The 17,696-nt window shown below is 41.2% G+C and overlaps 1 protein-coding gene across 1 annotated transcript in view; it reads right to left on the bottom strand.

The window, feature by feature from the left end:
• Positions 1-17,696, bottom strand: part of LOC148847634 (Tetratricopeptide repeat (TPR)-like superfamily protein) — a 76,032-nt gene that overhangs the window by 15,226 nt on the left and 43,110 nt on the right. The window contains exons 17-21 of the mRNA XM_088949160.1: positions 9,838-9,979; positions 8,759-8,869; positions 8,593-8,677; positions 8,421-8,496; positions 6,613-6,798 (exon numbers count right to left, since the gene is read on the bottom strand). Coding sequence (XP_088805286.1) covers positions 6,613-6,798; positions 8,421-8,496; positions 8,593-8,677; positions 8,759-8,869; positions 9,838-9,979 — 600 coding nt within the window. The remainder of the gene's footprint in view (positions 1-6,612; positions 6,799-8,420; positions 8,497-8,592; positions 8,678-8,758; positions 8,870-9,837; positions 9,980-17,696) is intronic.

Here is a 17,696-nt window from a genome sequence, read left to right as displayed (position 1 = left end):
AAAAAACCCACTCCCATACAGTTTCAGTGACCTTACAAGAGACCATGAGGTGGTAGCCGGATTCCCCATCAGCTTTACAAAGAGAACATCCATTAGGAAGTAGACAATAGTTGGGTCTCTTTCTCTGAAGTAAGTCAATTGTGTTTATTCTTTCCAAAAAAATTTCCAAACAAAAAAAAAAGCCAACTCGAGGAGGAATAGGCTTGCTCCATATTTCCTTAACCGGAAAGGGCAACCCAATAGGGACAGAAGGCTAAGTTAAGGTTTCAAAGAACGAAGCACAAGAGAAAGTACCAGAGGTGGAAGGGGTCCAAAATCTAGTGTATTCCTTATCAGGATTTAGGAAGACATTCTCAAGGATGGCTAGCAAAGGTAACATGTTGTCCAAGTCTATATCCCTAATTGACCTACGTAGGCCTAGGTTCCACCCAAAACCAGAAGTGGAGTCTAAAGGAACCAAGAAAGAAGAAATAGGTTCATTTTTCAAGTCAAACAGAGCATACAGGGAGGGAAACTGGTCCTTCAGAGGTGAATCCCCGACCCAAAGTTATTCCCAAAATTTTATTCGGTTACCAGAGTTTAGACCATACCTGATCCAAGGGGAAAAACTGGAAGCAGATTGTGAATCGATTTCCAAGGAGAAGCAGTTGTAGCCCTTGCCATGATTCAAAGATCCCAGCCATTGTCTTTCAGCCCATGTATGCTAGCCACAACCTCAATCCACAATTTATCCCTTTCCATTGTAAACCTCCACAACCATTTTCCCAGCAAAGCCACATTCCTTTTCTTGATGTTACCAATCTCAAGACCTCCTAGTTTTTTACACCTAGTTACCACCTCCCAACTCACCCTATGATCTCTCTTCTCCTCTTTAGGCTCCCACAGAAAATTCCTTATTAATTTGTCCAAGAGATTGGAGACCTTAGAAGGGATCTTAAACATTGACAGATAGTAGACAAGTAGGTTAGCTAGGGTAGACCTAATCAGAGCGACTCTCTCACCTAAAGAAAGATAATTTCTCTTCTAAGCCGCCAGCCTCTTCTCAAACCTCTCCACTACCGGATTCCAGAAGCTTACATTCTTAGGATTATCTCCTAAAGGGAGGCCCAAGTATGTCAAGGGCCAATCCGAGATTGCACAACCTAGCTCTCCTACAAATTCCCTTACGTCTCTTTCATCCACATTCATTCCCACCACACAACTCTTACCAAAGTTCACCTTGAGGTTAGATATCTGCTCAAAGAGTTGTATTGCCAACTTTAAATTTCGGATCCAATTAATGCCCCCTCCTTCACAGAACAAGATTGGGTCATCTGCAAACTATAGATGTGTCAAACGAACTTCCTCCCTTCCTACTCTCCACCCTTTTATCAGATTCCTCGAGTATGCTCTATGGATCAATCTCCCAAGTACATCAGCAATCAGGGTGAAAAGAAAAGGGGAGAGTGGATCTCCTTGTCTTAGACCTCTCAAAGCAGGAAAGAAGTCAACTACAGTTCCGTTCACTAAAACAGAATAAATGACAAGTCCTGACACAGCCCCAAATCCAATTACACCACCTGTCTCCAAAGCCAAAACTTCTCAAAACCTCCAACAAGAAGGACCAATCAACTAGTTCATATGCCTTCTCCAAATCCAATTTGCAAGCCACCCCCTTTTACTTCGATTTCCTAAAGCTCTCCAAGCTCTCATTGGCAAAGAGGATCTAATCAATGATCTATCTTCCCTCCACAAAAGCACCTTGGTTGGGTGCATTAATAGAGGGAAGCACCCTCTTTATCCTAAGAGAACACTTTCGCAATAAATTTGTACAAGCTAGTCAGCAGACTAATAGGTCTAAAATCCTTTGTTTGTAATGCCTCTTTCTTCTTTGGGACCAAAGCAATGAAAGTTGAGTTCAAACCCGGATTTATTATTCCCCTTCTGTGGAACTCAAAAACTTATCTAAGATCATTCTCCAAAACATCCCAACAATCCTGATAGAAAGCCATTGCGAAGCCATTTGGACCCAGAGCTTTTGTCCTATCCATTGAGAATACTGCTTCCTTTATCTCCTCCAGATCAAAACTCTTTTCTAACCACTCTCTCTTCTCTACACTTAGAGTCGGCCATTCCAATCCCTCCAACCACACCCTCCCATTCAAAGGCCTTCTAAATATAGATTTGAAATGGTTTACTAGGACCTCTGCAATTTCTACCGGGTGGGACAAAACTGCTCCTTCTAACTTCCAATTTAGAGATGAAATTCCTTTTTCTCCTCCCATTTGCCATTGAATGGAAAAACCTGATGTTTCTATCTCCCTCCTTTAGCCACTTACACCAGGATTTTTGCCTCCAACTAATTTCCTCCTTAACAAAGATATCCTCCATCTGCCTCCTAAAATCCCATCTCATCTTCCTTTCTTCCTCTCCAAAGGAACCTCTCTCTTCCTTCAGGTCCACTTCCTCAATCTACTCCATCAAAACTTGTTTTCTCTCTTCTATTCTTCCAAACTCCAACCTATTCCACTCCTTTATTTGTGATTTTAGGAATTGAAGTTTCATGTGGAACCTCATTCCCTCCCATTCTACTACCGGATTAGATTGTTCCCACCACTCTCTAATCTTCTCAATGAAACCGGACGAGTCAACCACATGTTTTCAAACCTGAATGGGGTAGGTCCATCACCTCTCAATTCCTCCTTACCCAACACTATAGGACAATGGTCTGAAATAAGTCTTGGAAGAGCCCTAGAAGTTAGATTACCCCAATGTTCCTCCCAATCTGTTGAGTACAAAAATTTGTCCATCTTAGAGCATATTGGCCTAGATTGAAGGTTGGACCAAGTGAAGTTATTATTTAGAAGTGGAAGTTCTTTAAGTTCAAATGAGTCCACAAATTGGTTGAACTTCCTCATACTTGTTGTCACTCTCTGTCTAGGGTGGTTAGTTTCCTCTATAAATCGCACTACATTAAAATCCCCTCCCACACACCAAGGTCCTTCCCAAAGGCCTCTAATATCTCAATTCTTCCCATAATTTCTCCCTCTGTCTATAGTCATTGGGGCGATATACATTTGTTAGTACCCATTCACACCCATCATCCACCTGTCTGAACTTTAGGGACACAGAATGATCTCCTATTAACTCCTCCACACCTATTAATAATTCTTCTTTCCACAATGTTACAATCCCACCTAAGGATCCCCACGAGGGAGCAGCCACCCACTTTATCTCCCTAGATCTCCACACACTCCTTGCCCATCTACAATCAAAAACCATTCTTTTGGACTCCCAAAGTATTACCACATCCGGATTAAACTTCTTAATCACCTCTTTAATTGTTGCTCTCTTCCTAATACTGCCCAAACCCCTCACATTCCAACTTAGGATTCTCATTTTAACTTCTTAACCTCAACCCTAACTCCTCCAAAATCTATTTAAACCCTTTCCTTCTATCCCCTCTCACCTCAAACTTCTTGTCCCCCTCAATATCTCTTTTCAATCTCTCCACTTCACTCAACTTTCTCTTCTTGAGCTTGCTGTCCTCTTTTTTTTTTTGCATATAGGCTTTCAAGTCATTTGGATTCTTCAGCTTGCACCCCAACTTTTTCACAAACTCTGCAACTGACTCTTCCCCACTAGTTTCCTCTTTCTCTATTGTTCCACTCTTCTCGCTCCTAAGAATCTTCTCATTCCTTTTTTCATTACCTCCACCAATAGCCCTTTCTATCCCCTCTATAATCCCTCTCTGCAGTTCCTTCCCCTCCGCTTCACCCATTAAACTCTCAATGATATCCCAAATCTTTGTCTCTCTACAAGTTTTCTCAACCACTTCCTCCCCATATAGACTCACTGTAGCTTTCTGACCATGGGCCTCTGACACTTGGTTGAGAGGAGAATCTGGAACAAGGGACACAGAGCACTCATCAGTATCAAAAACTGAATTGACAGAGTTGAGGATTTACCTGAGGCCAACTGAGGGTTGTGAGGAGTAAGCAAAAGAGAATAATTGGTTGGCACTTCCTTTTTTGAGGACTTGGAGCACACTGTCTCCCCGGTTTAGGGGAAATTATTCCTTGTCACTAGATCTACACAAAGACCTCTTCCTATACCCAAGTGTGTACCTCTCTGTGTTGTACTCTTGTTCAGCTCTGAGAAAGCCCGAGCTAATTCCTTTTCGGCCTCTTGCAAAGCACTAGAACTTGGGAGGGGCTCATCCGATTTTAGGTTAACATCTCCTCTGTTACAAAAAGAAGTTTCGTTCACCCGCACCTCCCCCTCCTCCTTTTGTTCCCCCACCATATCCCCAATGAACAGGTGTTCCAGGTTGAACATATCCCTGTTCTAATCTTCTGAAAGATCTTCATCTGCCGCACTGCCTAAACTCTCACAACCTTCCGAGTTTTCATCGCAATCAGAATCTGAGCCGCAGCTTATCCATCCTTGGTCAGCCTTTTTCCTCTCTTCAGTTCTGTTTCTCAAGTAGCGCGGGTTCGGGTGATCAGAATCGTGGCATTTCTGTTCGTCACCAGCCAGCTGTCTTACCCAGCTCAGAGGTCAGTTTCCCCCTACCGTTCTCGCCTTCTGAAACCCTTCACAGTCGGCCATGCGAGATTTAGACGATGATAGATGAGAAATTTCATATATCATTGGTGGCCTAACCCTTCCCCGCCCCACGTGATGACTTAAGTTGTCACGTGGGCCTCTTAAAAAACTACCCGGTGCCCTTATTTGCTCACCCGATAAACCAGCCGGCTCGGTCTTCCTTATGGCCGGTTCAGACAAGGTCTTATTAAGAGAGATCGCCCGAGCCTTTCCCCTTCTAGCCACGTCAACATAGAACGGGCCACCCTCTTTGCTCATCCCCACTTCAAAAAAATTTGAATTAATAGCCTAAATAGGAAGGCTTCGAGACTTGCCTGCGAGCTGCGACTGTTCCCCTTCCTCTTTCACTTTTCCACGCGCTACTGGCTTTCCAGCCAGTCCCTGAAAGCCACGTGTACACCAACCTGCAGACTCATCATCTCCTTCGACCTCTGTTCGTCTTCCCGAGAGCGATGCCTCAGCTTCTGAGGCTAACCAGACCTTGTACCAGGCATCTTCTGAGTGAACTTCGAAAGCTCGCGGCAGGTTTTCTGTCTTAATCCCTGCAACCTTAAGTTCCACGGCTCGCAGGTTTCTCATGTTAACCTCCAGCAGAACTCCACCCAGAGCTCTGACGATTGTCCTCGAGGTTTGTTCGTTCCAGAGATTGAATGGAAGTTCTAGAAGTTTGATCAAGAAGCTGCCATTTCTTGGCTCTACTTCGTTGCAAACTGGAACCCAGTTCTGAACCTGTATCATTCTTCCCTCTAATTGAACTGTGCTGTAATTCAGTTTCTTGTCGCTAATATCTAAAATAGCTTTCTTTCCAGCGAAAGGCAATAAGACTGCATCTTCTTCTAGGCCCAGTCTCTCTGCAACTGCTTCTAAGACCTTCGTCCAGTCTTCTATCGCCCTGTCTGCCATTAAAACCATCCTATTCTCCCAGCTACATCTCCCTTCTTCAAGAGCTATTCTCCGATGTTCAGTTGAACTAGATATCATAACTTCAGGGCTTTGCACTTTGCAAGGCTCCGGGGCGCACAGAATGGCTGGGTTACATTCCTTCGAGCTCCTATCAGGTTCTTCTGCCACTCTCCCTTCGACCTCCAAGAGAAAAGCCTGAAGATTAAAAGCAAAAGAAGCCCACCCTCTCCGCTTCTGGCCTTCCGGCATACACAACACTTGCCTTTTGTTATTGCCAAAATGCTCTGTTACCATGATAAACCACCCATTTCCATTCCTCTTTAGAACTGATTCAAATCTCTTACCCCGACAGGTCATCGAGTTTCTCCATCCTTCTTCCCGTAAGGTGTTAACAGTTCCGTCAACAAAACCTTTCAACCACAAACACGCCTCCTCTGGTAGAAGAATCGTCGCCCTTCTACCTTCTCTGATTTTCAGGTGAACCTTCTCCTTCGTCCTGCTCGAACAGGAAGTTTTTGGCTTCAATGATCATCTCCAATCGCCATTTCCCCGCCGGCCTGAAATTTCTCTCCTCTCCCATGCTTCCTTCAACTCGTTCTCCCTCTTCCTTCCCTCTTCAGCTCTTTTTGGAATTTTTTTCCTTTCTGAAGAAGAGATCAAGAGAAGAAAGAAGCCAAGGTCATTGTCATCACTGCCCAAACCACTCGATCCTTTCTTCCAGTCTGAACCCTCTCTTATTTCCCCATCTCTCTTTCTACCCTTTATCCCTATTGTCAACCCTTTCCCTACTACCATTCTCCACTTACAGCCTTTTAGCTCTTTAATATTAGGAAAAGCTAACTAACGTTATGCATCTATTACCATATATTATAGAGAGTTTCACTTGCCCCCTTCTGTCAAGTCTCAAACTACTGATTTCCACTTGCAAAACTTTTTTTCATTATTCATATTTCCAATAATATCCCCATCTCTCTTTCCAACCTTTATCCCTGTTGTCTACCCTTTCCCTACTCTCATTCTCCACTTATAGCCCTTCATTTTTTTGTACCTCCTCAATGGGTTGCACATGCAACAACAAAAAAGAGGAAATAGAGGAAAATTGTAAAGATCAAAGAGTAAAACCTTTATCACAACGAACTCCAGGTTCTTGATTGAAGATTGCTTTCCTTTCCTTCTTCCCTTAACATTTTTTCTCTTTGCATCATCAGAGTCAAAATTTTGATAACTAACTACAGTACCTGACAATTTCCACCTCATCCCAACTATTTTTAGTACACCTTCCACTTTGGGAGTAACAGATAGTTGTACCTGAAAATGGAAAAGTCAATGGTTCAGAGAATTCTTGATGATATTAGTAACTAATAAAACAAGTAACATCAAAAGCATGAATAAATTTCAAGGGGGAAAATGCTTGAGCAATGGATAAGGTTTAGCTATGGTCTTGACCATGTTTATCGTTGATATGTCGGAAATATTTCAGAAGTCATTGATAGACTATAAATTTAAGGTTTAAACTTTTAGAATATGATTAGAAACTTTCTGATATTTCATTAAATGATCATAGTTTTTAAAGTCTTTTCCTAAAAGAACAAATGGGGATTCAGTGATTGAATGAATGGTTTACTATTTTGTTACGATTGACATAGTAAATCGGTATGGTTCAAAAGAAAAAGAACACAACTACAACAGAGGAAAACATATAGAGACAAAAAAGACAAACCTAAAATGGAAAGTAAACAACATACGCAATAAAGAGAAGATAGATAAAAGACTAGAAGGGAGACAGACCTATTTAAGTCTCTTAATCTTCTATATTTGATTCATACATTTGTTTACTATGGTATTTTAGCCTTCAATAAGCATTTATACTTCCTCTAACATTTCCTTTAAGGTTTATTAACAAATTCCATGTTTTAGAAAATTTCCTTGATTTTATTAGATTTTCCAAATATCTTAGAGAAAATAGCAAAATATCCCGGAAATTTCCCCACCTCACATGACAAAATGTCCATCATATTGAAAGTGGGAATCATGGTCTTGACTGGTAGAAATGGAGACAAAAGGATTTAAACAGAGGCTAGTTGTCCAAACAAAAATTTATCCAAGAAGGTAGTTTCACTCCTGAAGAATCATGGAAAGATAGTATATCAAAACCAAGTAGGAAACTCAAGATTTACACCGACACCATTAAAAAAGTGATATAATTTAATTCAAGATTAAATTAAACCCGTACCCCCCCCCCCCCCCACAGACACACCCCACTAATTCAACAGATTAAAATCTCAAAATAATTGGGTGGATGGAGGGGGGCAATGAATCAAGCCCTTGGATCATAATTGTCAAGGCGAAAGCCTAGATGGACATGTATTAAAGAAAAATAACTTTGAACTTCTAATATTTTTAAAGAAACAAACCAATTCAAGTTGGGTATAGTCACATAGGGATAATGTAGAATTGAGGATTGAAAACCTGCCTAATCCAGAGGGGCCCCTATGTGTGGACAGTCTTGATCTGCCACATCATTCCTCCACGTGGCAAAAATAGGACAGGGTTGTATGGGGAATTTCCTACTTGACCCAATTAGAACCTCTACATACACAAATACACCTGGCAGGCCAGGATGTTTGTTTCCACCTGAGTTCTAGGAAAGAAATTAAATAGACCCACAGAATGGGAAAAAAGTCTTCTCATTTCCCTCAGATATTTGGACACCAAACAATTGAAATGATTTTGTCAATAAGCATTGATAATTGCATAAGCTCCAAGTACAAAAATCAAAATATAAAGAAGCTTTATTATAGGAAAGTAGATTACCTCCACTCATTTAAATATATGGCTAATCTAGATGAAACACTAGAACTTATGTCTTATAGTAGGATGTGGAAGGACAAAAAATTTCATACAGAGTTTGTTTCTGCACTAAAACTCACCATGATTGTCTCACCTCCCCCCAACGAAAAATTAACTTCTGATAATGTAAACAAAGAATTGCTGGAATTCTGTTCCCTGCAGTAATGAAGTCACCACTCCCTTTAGAGTGAATAACAAAATAAAAGATGTTTTGAGTAAGAAATGAATCCGAGAATAAGTAGACAGACGTACCAACTGCTGACCAACTTTCTGAATTCTGTATCATTCTGTTGCCTTGAAACAGATACAAGTGAATCTCTATATCGACCACCTATCTCTGATGAAATTCAAAGCACATAAATCATGGACTGACAAATAAGAAGCATCTGAAAACGCAAAAACAAACGAACTTGCTTACCTGAAGCTGCTGCTTCAGATCTAGCAGAGAGCTCACAAATAAGAGAAGCACCAGAAACTGAAATGGGAATTTGAAGAGGGTTTCTAAACTCAATATCCACCTTTATTGCCTCTGCAAGCAAATAAAACATAAATTGTTAGGAAATTTTATCAACAGAATAATGTGGCATAGATTTTCCCTGACCAAACTTCTGAATTACATTGGACAAATTTTGATTTTTATTTTCTAGAAGTGAGCTGAAAGAATTTTGTATAAATTAACAAGGATAGATAGATGAAATTGTCTGTTCCCCCACAATGTTTCTTGCAATCTAAACAGTGGAAGTAATTCTGAATCTCAACCAAAGAGTGTAGCAAGCTAACAGGATAAAAATGCCTAAGACCATGGGGTGTGAAACCTAATTCCATAGGAAGCCCAGACCGGGTATTGGCAGACTCCTTCACCAGATGGGTTTGGGGGATAATTTGTATAATGAATGAAAGAAATTTTGTAACTTTCTCCTGTTTCTCCTTCTTTTTCTTAAATTCTTGTTGTTTTTTACCACTGCAAATAAGTGCTTTCTTGGAACCACCATCTAAGAAATGCAACTGCTTTCTAGATCGTGTTTTCTGACAAATCAAACAAAGTTTCAGGGAAGAAAGTTCTAAGATGTATATCAGACCTCTATCTCCACTGTTTTTGGGCTGGATGTCCGCCAGACATTTATATAAAATATGAGAAAGATGACAGTCCATTTCCAAAAAGTGTCCATGGATTGATAGTATTCAAGTTGAGGAGAATAAGCTGTGAAGGAAACCTATATATTTTGCCAATCACTTCCATTTGTTTAATAAATGGTGTATGCTATAAATTCTCCATACAAACAGGCATGAGTAAGATGCAATGATTTTGTATTTGTACAAACAATCCAAAGCAAGTAGATAATGACCAACAAATAGATTGATAGAACCTATAGACAACTACCTTCAAGTACAATGTGAGGAATTGTATTTTTGTTGAAGCAGCATAACCAGTTCAATCTGAATCTTTACATTTCCTTAAGATAATATGGCTTTAATTGATACAAAAATAGTGCATACCTCCGGCAACACAAATGCTGGAGTCTTTATATTTCTTTGAAGAATACTTTGGTTGAGAATCCAGCCAATTAGTCCTAGAGGTAGGTAAGGATGGAACCATGTTCTCCTCCAAAGACTGCCACAAGCTTTCTCCAACACTAACCTGAGTTTTGGAATAAATAGCATAAATCACAGATTTAATAATATATTGCAACAAGGTAAAACAGTTGTCCAAGGAATGCCTCATATCATCAATGACAATTGCTTGAAAGACTAAAACTCAAGTACATAATAAGTATAGACTATGTTTACATGATGTTGCAGTCAGGATGGGCCTAAGCCCTTTAGCAGATCCATGTACACATAACACCACAAAGTTTCCCTTGGCCCACAAACATATGAAGGCCCTTATATTAAAGGAAAGGAAAGAAACCCAATTTTGTCATTCCCCTGCCAGTTCATGATACAGAAGGTCCATAACCCACAGCCAAATCTTTGGCCTCTGTCCAAGATATGAAGCTCACTCTAGTAACCCCATGCCCAGAAAAGGAATACTCCAGAAGAATATTCTAGAAAGGTATTTGTATAATTTTGCCTGTTTGTAGAAAGCATACTATGCAAGCTAGGGTTTTCTTTCCAAGCCTTGCCTATAAATGGTGCTGCCTCACATTTACCAATTTAAGGAAATATTTGAGAATTGATATCTACAATTAGTTTGTTTAGAGAAGAGACATTCTTCTTCCATGTGGTGAGATTCCAACTCTCCTATTCTCTGGTTTATGAGCCCTTAACCAGAGGATTGGAATCTCACAGTAAGAGCTTTGATCTTTTACAAGTTCTAAAACCTGAGCTACAACACTGACCCAAAGCTTGTAGCCATGTTGCAACATTGCCTTAGGTTCCAAACTAACATCACAAATGGTCATACTGTTGGTTCGAGTGGTTAAGTGTTAATGGGCTTAGTTTAACTCTTATGTTTAAGTTTCTTAGTCTTTTATGGGCCTTTGTTAATGGGCCTAAACCTGTTTTATGTTTTATTTATCTTTATTATGTCTAGGTGTCCCATCACTAATCAGGGGCGTTCTAGTCCTTTCATGTATCTTCTTATTGTAAATATTTATATTAGCTTCTAGGGCCGGCTGAGACATTATTGCCGCCCATTCTCAGATCTGTTCTCTCCTCTTCTTCTTCCTCTTCTGCAACTGCTCTCCAGCAAACACATACCACTTGAGACAGCAGAAATGGTACCACTATCATAGAATAGAAAGTTATATTGTTCCTTTTTTTTTAAATTGTCATAGATCATAGATGTAATATGACTTCCAATCTGATTATAGAAAACATTGGTTTACAACTTTAATCAGCATTTATGTTTCCTGTAATAGAATAATATTGTGGAAGAAGCTAAAAAGAAGTGAATTAATTTGAGTAATTTAATGGGAAAGATGTTTCAGATCCAAAATACGCCAATATTCCAAGAAAATATTTAATCTCAAGTACTTCAAAACTTGAGTATGAGTTTTACTGATGACAGATGCAAATGGAAGTAACCAAGTGCCAAAAAAAAAAAAAAAAAAAAAAGAAAAGTTTTAGGTGACATCTTTACTTTCTTACCAGTCTTGTATTTAGATAGGAAAGAAATCAATAGCAAAAGTGGAGTAGCGATAATAGTAGATAAATAAAGATCTAAAAAATGAAGTTCTAAATGCTAAAAACAATTAAGATAGGATAGTTTTAATGATACTTGTTTTAAGTGAAGAAATCATTAACTTAATTAGTTCTTACACGCTTCAAGCACTAATTAAGTGTGCCTTGTAACTCCACTTCCACTGATCAGTCATCCCCCAAAATTGTGGCCATCGATCAGTCATCCCCATCAAACATTGTTTTCCAGGGAGGGGAATCTTTCTTATTATACATCTTGATTAGATTGAGAATCTTCTTCTGTGGTGCCTTTTTCTTTTGAATTATAGCGACTTAGTGAGTCTAGAACTTGTAACTAAAGGGGAGCATTTGTGGTCCATCCCTAGGATGCACCAAATGTATCATAGGGGTGTCTTTCGTAGATCTTTTGTTGGAAGAGGAGGTGGGAGGCGGAAAACTGGTACAATAGGGCAGGGGTCGATGCGAGGACGAGACCTAATTTTTCCTATAGTAAAGTTGCGGCAGTTGGGGCCTGGCCGGAGTTTGGGAACATTGAGATGAGGAAGGTTGAGCACAAGTTGGTTCTTGTCGCAGAGCTCCAAGGGTTGGAAATGAGAAGGGATTTCCTATGAAATTGCTTAGTGGGGTTTCGCTGGGAGATAGAGGTCAGGAAGCAGAGAACTGGGCCTGCAGAACTTGGAGAATGGTAAGGGGTGCTTAGAAATGGACCTTGGCAGATGGGGAGAAACCCCCTCCTTGTAGACTGGTGGGGCACAAGTCCAGGGTGCTACCCTGAGTCGAAGGGGGATATTGTTCACGACGATTCACTCTGGATGAGAGTCTTCATCCTCCCGTTACTTCTCTAGTGTCCGAGTGTTATGAAGTCCATTGGAGATTTATGTGGTGGCATTATTGAAACGAATGATTCACCATTTGAGCTTGCTACGTGCGAATGGGTTTGAATGAAGGTACGAGGAGGCAATGCTATGCCGGAGAAGATTGAGATTGCAGCTGGTGAAGCCCTTTTCTCAGTTCGGATCTAGCTTGAATTCTTGCCTTCAGTTAGCAGATGAAGGTCAAGGGGGCTGGAGAGTGGAGAAATCCAAAAGCTAGGGGTTTCTGGTCCAGACATCTTAAAAACAGTATTAATAGAAGACGAAGGGAAAAGTCGCCTCTCCAAAGGCTCTCAGAGGAGTGCCTCACCTAACTTTTCGTCGTCTCAAAGGTTCCTATCGAAGGATTCGTCTTTGCCAGTGGTAAGAGGAGGCAAGAAGGAGGGGATGGATAGAAGGCCTCTAGGCCATTCAATCTTAAAAAGCTTGGAGGGTCAAGATGAGAAACCAAGGAGAGGGGACATAATTTCAAATTTGGTCTACTAGGGGAAGCTCGGGTATTGAAGAGTTGAAAACATTAAGGAGTGCATTCGTGAATTACAGGTGGCTCCCATGGCGGAATTTCCGTTGAATGATTTAAATGAGGCAGGGCAGGTGACAGGATCTGGATCTTTATCAAACCTGGATCCATTGAATCAGATCTAGGATATGCAAGTGAAGAAACCCAACTCGACTTCAAATCAGCAGTCTAGGCAATTTCAAAAGGTTGACATTGAGCCCAGAACTCTCTTGCACAGATTAGTTATCAACAGCCCCATCCACTTGGGTCCAGCCTGGCTCAATCAACCCTCAAAGCAAACCAAGGGCTCGTGCCTTGAGCCAACCCTCAAAGTCCACTTGGGTATAATCGGAAATAGAGGAAAGGGGCCACTGCAACAATGGCTCAGTCCAGTCCCCTCCCCCTCCCCTTTAATTGACGACATCGACTCGAGAGCCCTTGTAGATGGAGATCTAGCAACTCCCTCTGGTACAACTAGAGGAAGATCTACTAGAGATTTCGCCTATTGCAGTGGTAGGCAACGAAGTGCAAGGAGTTGTTCAGATTGACAACCAGAAAGAGAATAGCTCGCCTATTCTCTCGGGGCCAAGAACTGAAGTTGTCTTATCCTCTAGCATGAATATTCCGCCAGTGAACAGCAAAGGCAAGTCTATTACTTCAGTGGATCAGAGAGGTAAAGTCAAATGCGTGTTCTTCTTCGTCCTCTTCCTGGGTTTCTTCGAAGCCATTGGGCTTGGGGGAGTTTTGGGGTGTCAATGGGGGAGGGGGGGGGGGGGGGGGGGGGTTGGAAGAGGAGACAATTAAATATTTGAAAGGGGTTGAGCAAAAAATACTTATGGAAAGAGGGAAATTAGCAGCCAGGAATGGGGGGACCTCTTAGAAAAAGAACAGAGAGATGATGAGGCTCACTTGGGAATTCAACGATAAGGTGGGGAGTAGTGAGTGGATTAAAGAAGTTGTAAGAAGTGGACGAGAATTCCTTGTGTCAATAGTGAAATGAACTTAAAAATTTTATCATGGAATGTTAGAGGTTTAGGATCGGGTAGGAGAAGATTGGTGGCGTGTGATGTTCTTAAGCGTTCCAATTCAAAAATCATTTTGTTGCAAGAAACAAAATTGGAAGTGCTTGATGCTTTTATGGTCCATAGTGTTTGTGGAGAAGGTCAGGTTTGATGGAGAGAAAAACTGGCTATTGGAAAAGCTGGAGGTTTGGTGATTATGTGGGACCCTTCGGTCTATAGAGTTATCTCTACTTATGGGCTTGTCAATGGGAATATTATCCAAGTAACAAATGTTTATGGTCCAACAAACTCAAGCCTGCAGAATGCCTTTTGGGGGGAACTGGAAGATTTGAGAGGCTCTCTCGCCTATCTGTGGGTTATATAGGTGGTGATTTCAACGTTACATTATCTGTCTGACCTTCCTCTAGTGGGTGCCCATTATACCTGGACTAATAACCAGGATACTCCTACTTTGGTAAGGTTCGACAGATTTCTTGTTTCTGTGAATTGGGATGATAGTTTCCCTGAATTCAGGCAGATTACTCTCCCTAGGCCGATTTCAGACCATACTCCAATTCAACTAATATGTGGCAACCAGGAGAAAGCAAAGGATCCTTTTAAATTTGAGAATGCTTGTTTTGAAGAAGAACATTTTATCCCTTTATTGAAGGCAGTTTGGTGTGATTTCCATGTGGAGGGAACCAGCTCTTTTATTCTGGCGAAGAAGCTGGGAGCAATCAAGGACAAAACAAAACTCTGAAGGCTAGAAAATAGCTAGACATTGTAAACTGAGAAAAGAGCCTTTCTTAGTGTAATTGAAGATATTGATAGAGCGGAAGAAGTAGGTCCTTTATCAGATGCTCTAAAGCTGAAAAGATCTCAAGCAAAAATTTTGAATGATAAGTTGGCAGTCAAGGAAGAGATAAAATGGAGCCAGAGAGCTAAAACCACTTGGCTGAAGGAGGGGGACAGAAATACAAATTTTTCCACAAAATGGAAAATACGAGGAGTAGAGCTTCTTCAATTAGCAAGCTGGAATGGGAAGGCAGAGTTGGGGATTCAGTTACTGAAATCAAGCTGATTGCCATTTTGTGGACTTACCTTTATCACTCTCATCTTTATAAGGAGAGTTGGGCCTGTAGACCTCTTCCAGTGGACTTACCTTTCAAGCAGTTAAATGAGAATCAGAAGTTGCTCCTTGAGAGGCCTTTCTCGGAGGAGGAGATCAACGCAGCAATTTGTAAGTTGGAACTTGGAAGGGGACAAATCCCCTGGGCCAGAATGGTTTAACCAATCTCTTCTATGTGAAGTGCTGGGATTTTATAAAGCAATGCAAGACTTCGTAAATGTATTTCAGTCTTTCCATTCCAACGCTTCCTTGCAAAGAAATTTGAACGCCACCTTTATCACTCTCATCCCAAAAAATGAAGGGGCTGTTAACATCAAAGATTTGAGGCCTACAAGTCTCCTGAACAGCTTCTATAAGATCTTGGCGAAAGTGCTGGCTGAAAGGTTGAAAGGGGTGATAAGCAGTGTAATCTCTGACAATCAGTTTGCCTTTGTTCCAGGGAGGCAAATGCTTGACTCTGTTCTTATAGCTAATGAACTTATTGACTCTAGAAGGAGAGAGGGAAGTCTTGGTTTGGTGTGCAAATTGAACATTGAGAAAGCTTATGATCATGTAAACTGGAGGTGTTTGGATTTTGTGCTTGAGAAAATGAACTTTGATCAAAAGTGGAGGAATTGGATCAAAGTATGCATATCTTCCCCCAAATTTTCTATGTTGACAAATGGGCAGTCTGCAGGTTTCTTTGAAAGTTCTAGGGGGGTTAAGACAAGGAGACCCTCTCTCTCCCCTATTGTTCATCTGTATCATGGTAATTCTTTCTCTGTTTAGTAAGAGGGCTGCTCTTTCTGGTTGTTGGGAAGGCTTTGTGATTGCTCCAGGGAAGGAAAAGGCGAACATCCTTCAATTTGCTGATGATACTCTTTTTTTTGTGGATGACTCCCCTGATCAGTTGGAGTTCCTTCTGGGGATTCTGAGCTGGTTTGAAGTTGTCTCTGAGCTAAAAGTAAATTTGAGTAAAAGTCTGATTATTCCAATGGGCTAAGTGTCTAATTTGGAGGAGTGTGCGAGGATGTTGGCTTGCCAGATTGACTTCCTCCCTGTTAAATACTTGGGCTTACCTCTCGGGGAAAAATGTTCCTTTTCAGCTCTTTGGGTTCCATTCATAGAAAGGATGGAGAAAAAGTTTTCTTGGAAAGAAAAATATCTCCCAGTTGGGGGTAGAGTGACACTAATTAAAAGCACACTCTCCAACCCTTCAACATACTTTGTCTCTCTTTCCCATCCCAACTAAAAAGGCAAAAAGATTGGAACAATTGCAGAGACATTTTCTGTGGAAAGGTTAGGAAGAAGAGCAGAAAATTTATCTAGTCAATTGGGACCAAGTATGCCTCTCTAGTGAGGAAGGTGGATTGGGTATTAGGAAGCTGAAATTGTTCAATTCTTCCCTTCTCAGCAAATGGAGCTGGAAATTTGCCTTAGAAAGAACTGCATGGTGGAGAAATCTATTAGCTGCAAAGTTCGGGATGGAGTGGGGTAATTGGAGGTCTTGAGATCCCCCTTCAAATTGGGGCAGCTCCTTGTGGAAAGGCATAATGAAAAATCTGCCTATTGTTTTGGAAGGAGTAAGCTTTAAGGTGGGTAAAGGAGAGAATTAATTTTTGGAAGGACGATGGTCCCTGGCTGAGGCATTCCCCCTCCTGTTCTAATGTTCTGCTAGTCATGATGCTTCGGTGGTTGACTCCTACACTGTTTCTGAAAATGGGATGACCTGGACCCCCTCAATTTAGAAGGAACCTGTTTGGCTGGGAATTGGATGAGATTGTGGAGTTGTTGGAGCTCTTACAAGGGCAGGGGATAAATACTAACTTCGAGGGCGAGTGGAGCTGGAAGTGGAATAGTGATGGCTGCTTCTCAATCAAATTTTTGGCCCTCAAGCTTAGCAGTTCAGATTCTACAAGCTTCCCTTTCGGTCAGATCTGGAATCCGATCGGTCCTTCAAAATCTAATTTTCTGGTTTGGACAATGGCTCTAGATAAGTGCCTCTCTAGATCTAATCTGGAAAGAAGAGTTCTTCAGCTTCCGGATATCTCTTGCGAGCTTTGTGGGTCTCAGCCAGATTCTACAGATCATCGTAGTCTTTTTTTTATGGGAAATGGTAACTTTCATTAATAATAATGGATAAAAATTACATCTGCCAGGCCGGATGGAGAACCCTTTGATACAAACTGTCTCAAAAACAGGCCCAAAACAACTCTTGCCTATTGACTCCTTGCTTTGCTAAAGCATCGGCCATACCATTTGCTGTTCTTCTTGCCCAAATAAATCTCACCCCAATCTCCCTTGCTAAGCTTGAGATTTCCCTTAGCTGATGTCTGAAAAGCCATGTGCCCAAGCTTCTAGATTGCAGCCAGCCTACTACAATTTGAGTCTCCCTCCACTTCTATTTGTTGCAATCCGCAATGCTTTGCCAACCTGAGACCTTGGAGTAAAGCAAAAACTTCTGCTTTTAGGGAGTCTCCCACCCCTATAGGGCCAGCACTCTACCTCTCTCATCTCTGAAAACACCCCCTATTCCCGAGGGGCCCGGGTTGCCCATAGAGCTTCCATCAAAATTTAGTTTCACTTTAGAACAAGGTGGTGGGGTCCAACTTTCCTTAACTAATAGGGAGAATGATGAGGAACCAACTATGACACTTCATCCTCTAGTGAAGTCAGTGAAAGAAAAGTCTTTAAAAAGCTCCAAAGCTTTCAGCCAATGTATGATCCTGGTAGTG

Source organism: Nelumbo lutea, chromosome 6, assembly GCF_056320005.1.
Source record: "Nelumbo lutea isolate HS-2025 chromosome 6, American lotus-T2T, whole genome shotgun sequence".
Classification (NCBI taxonomy): Eukaryota; Viridiplantae; Streptophyta; class Magnoliopsida; order Proteales; family Nelumbonaceae; genus Nelumbo; species Nelumbo lutea.
This window is presented reverse-complemented; position numbering and strand designations above follow the sequence as displayed.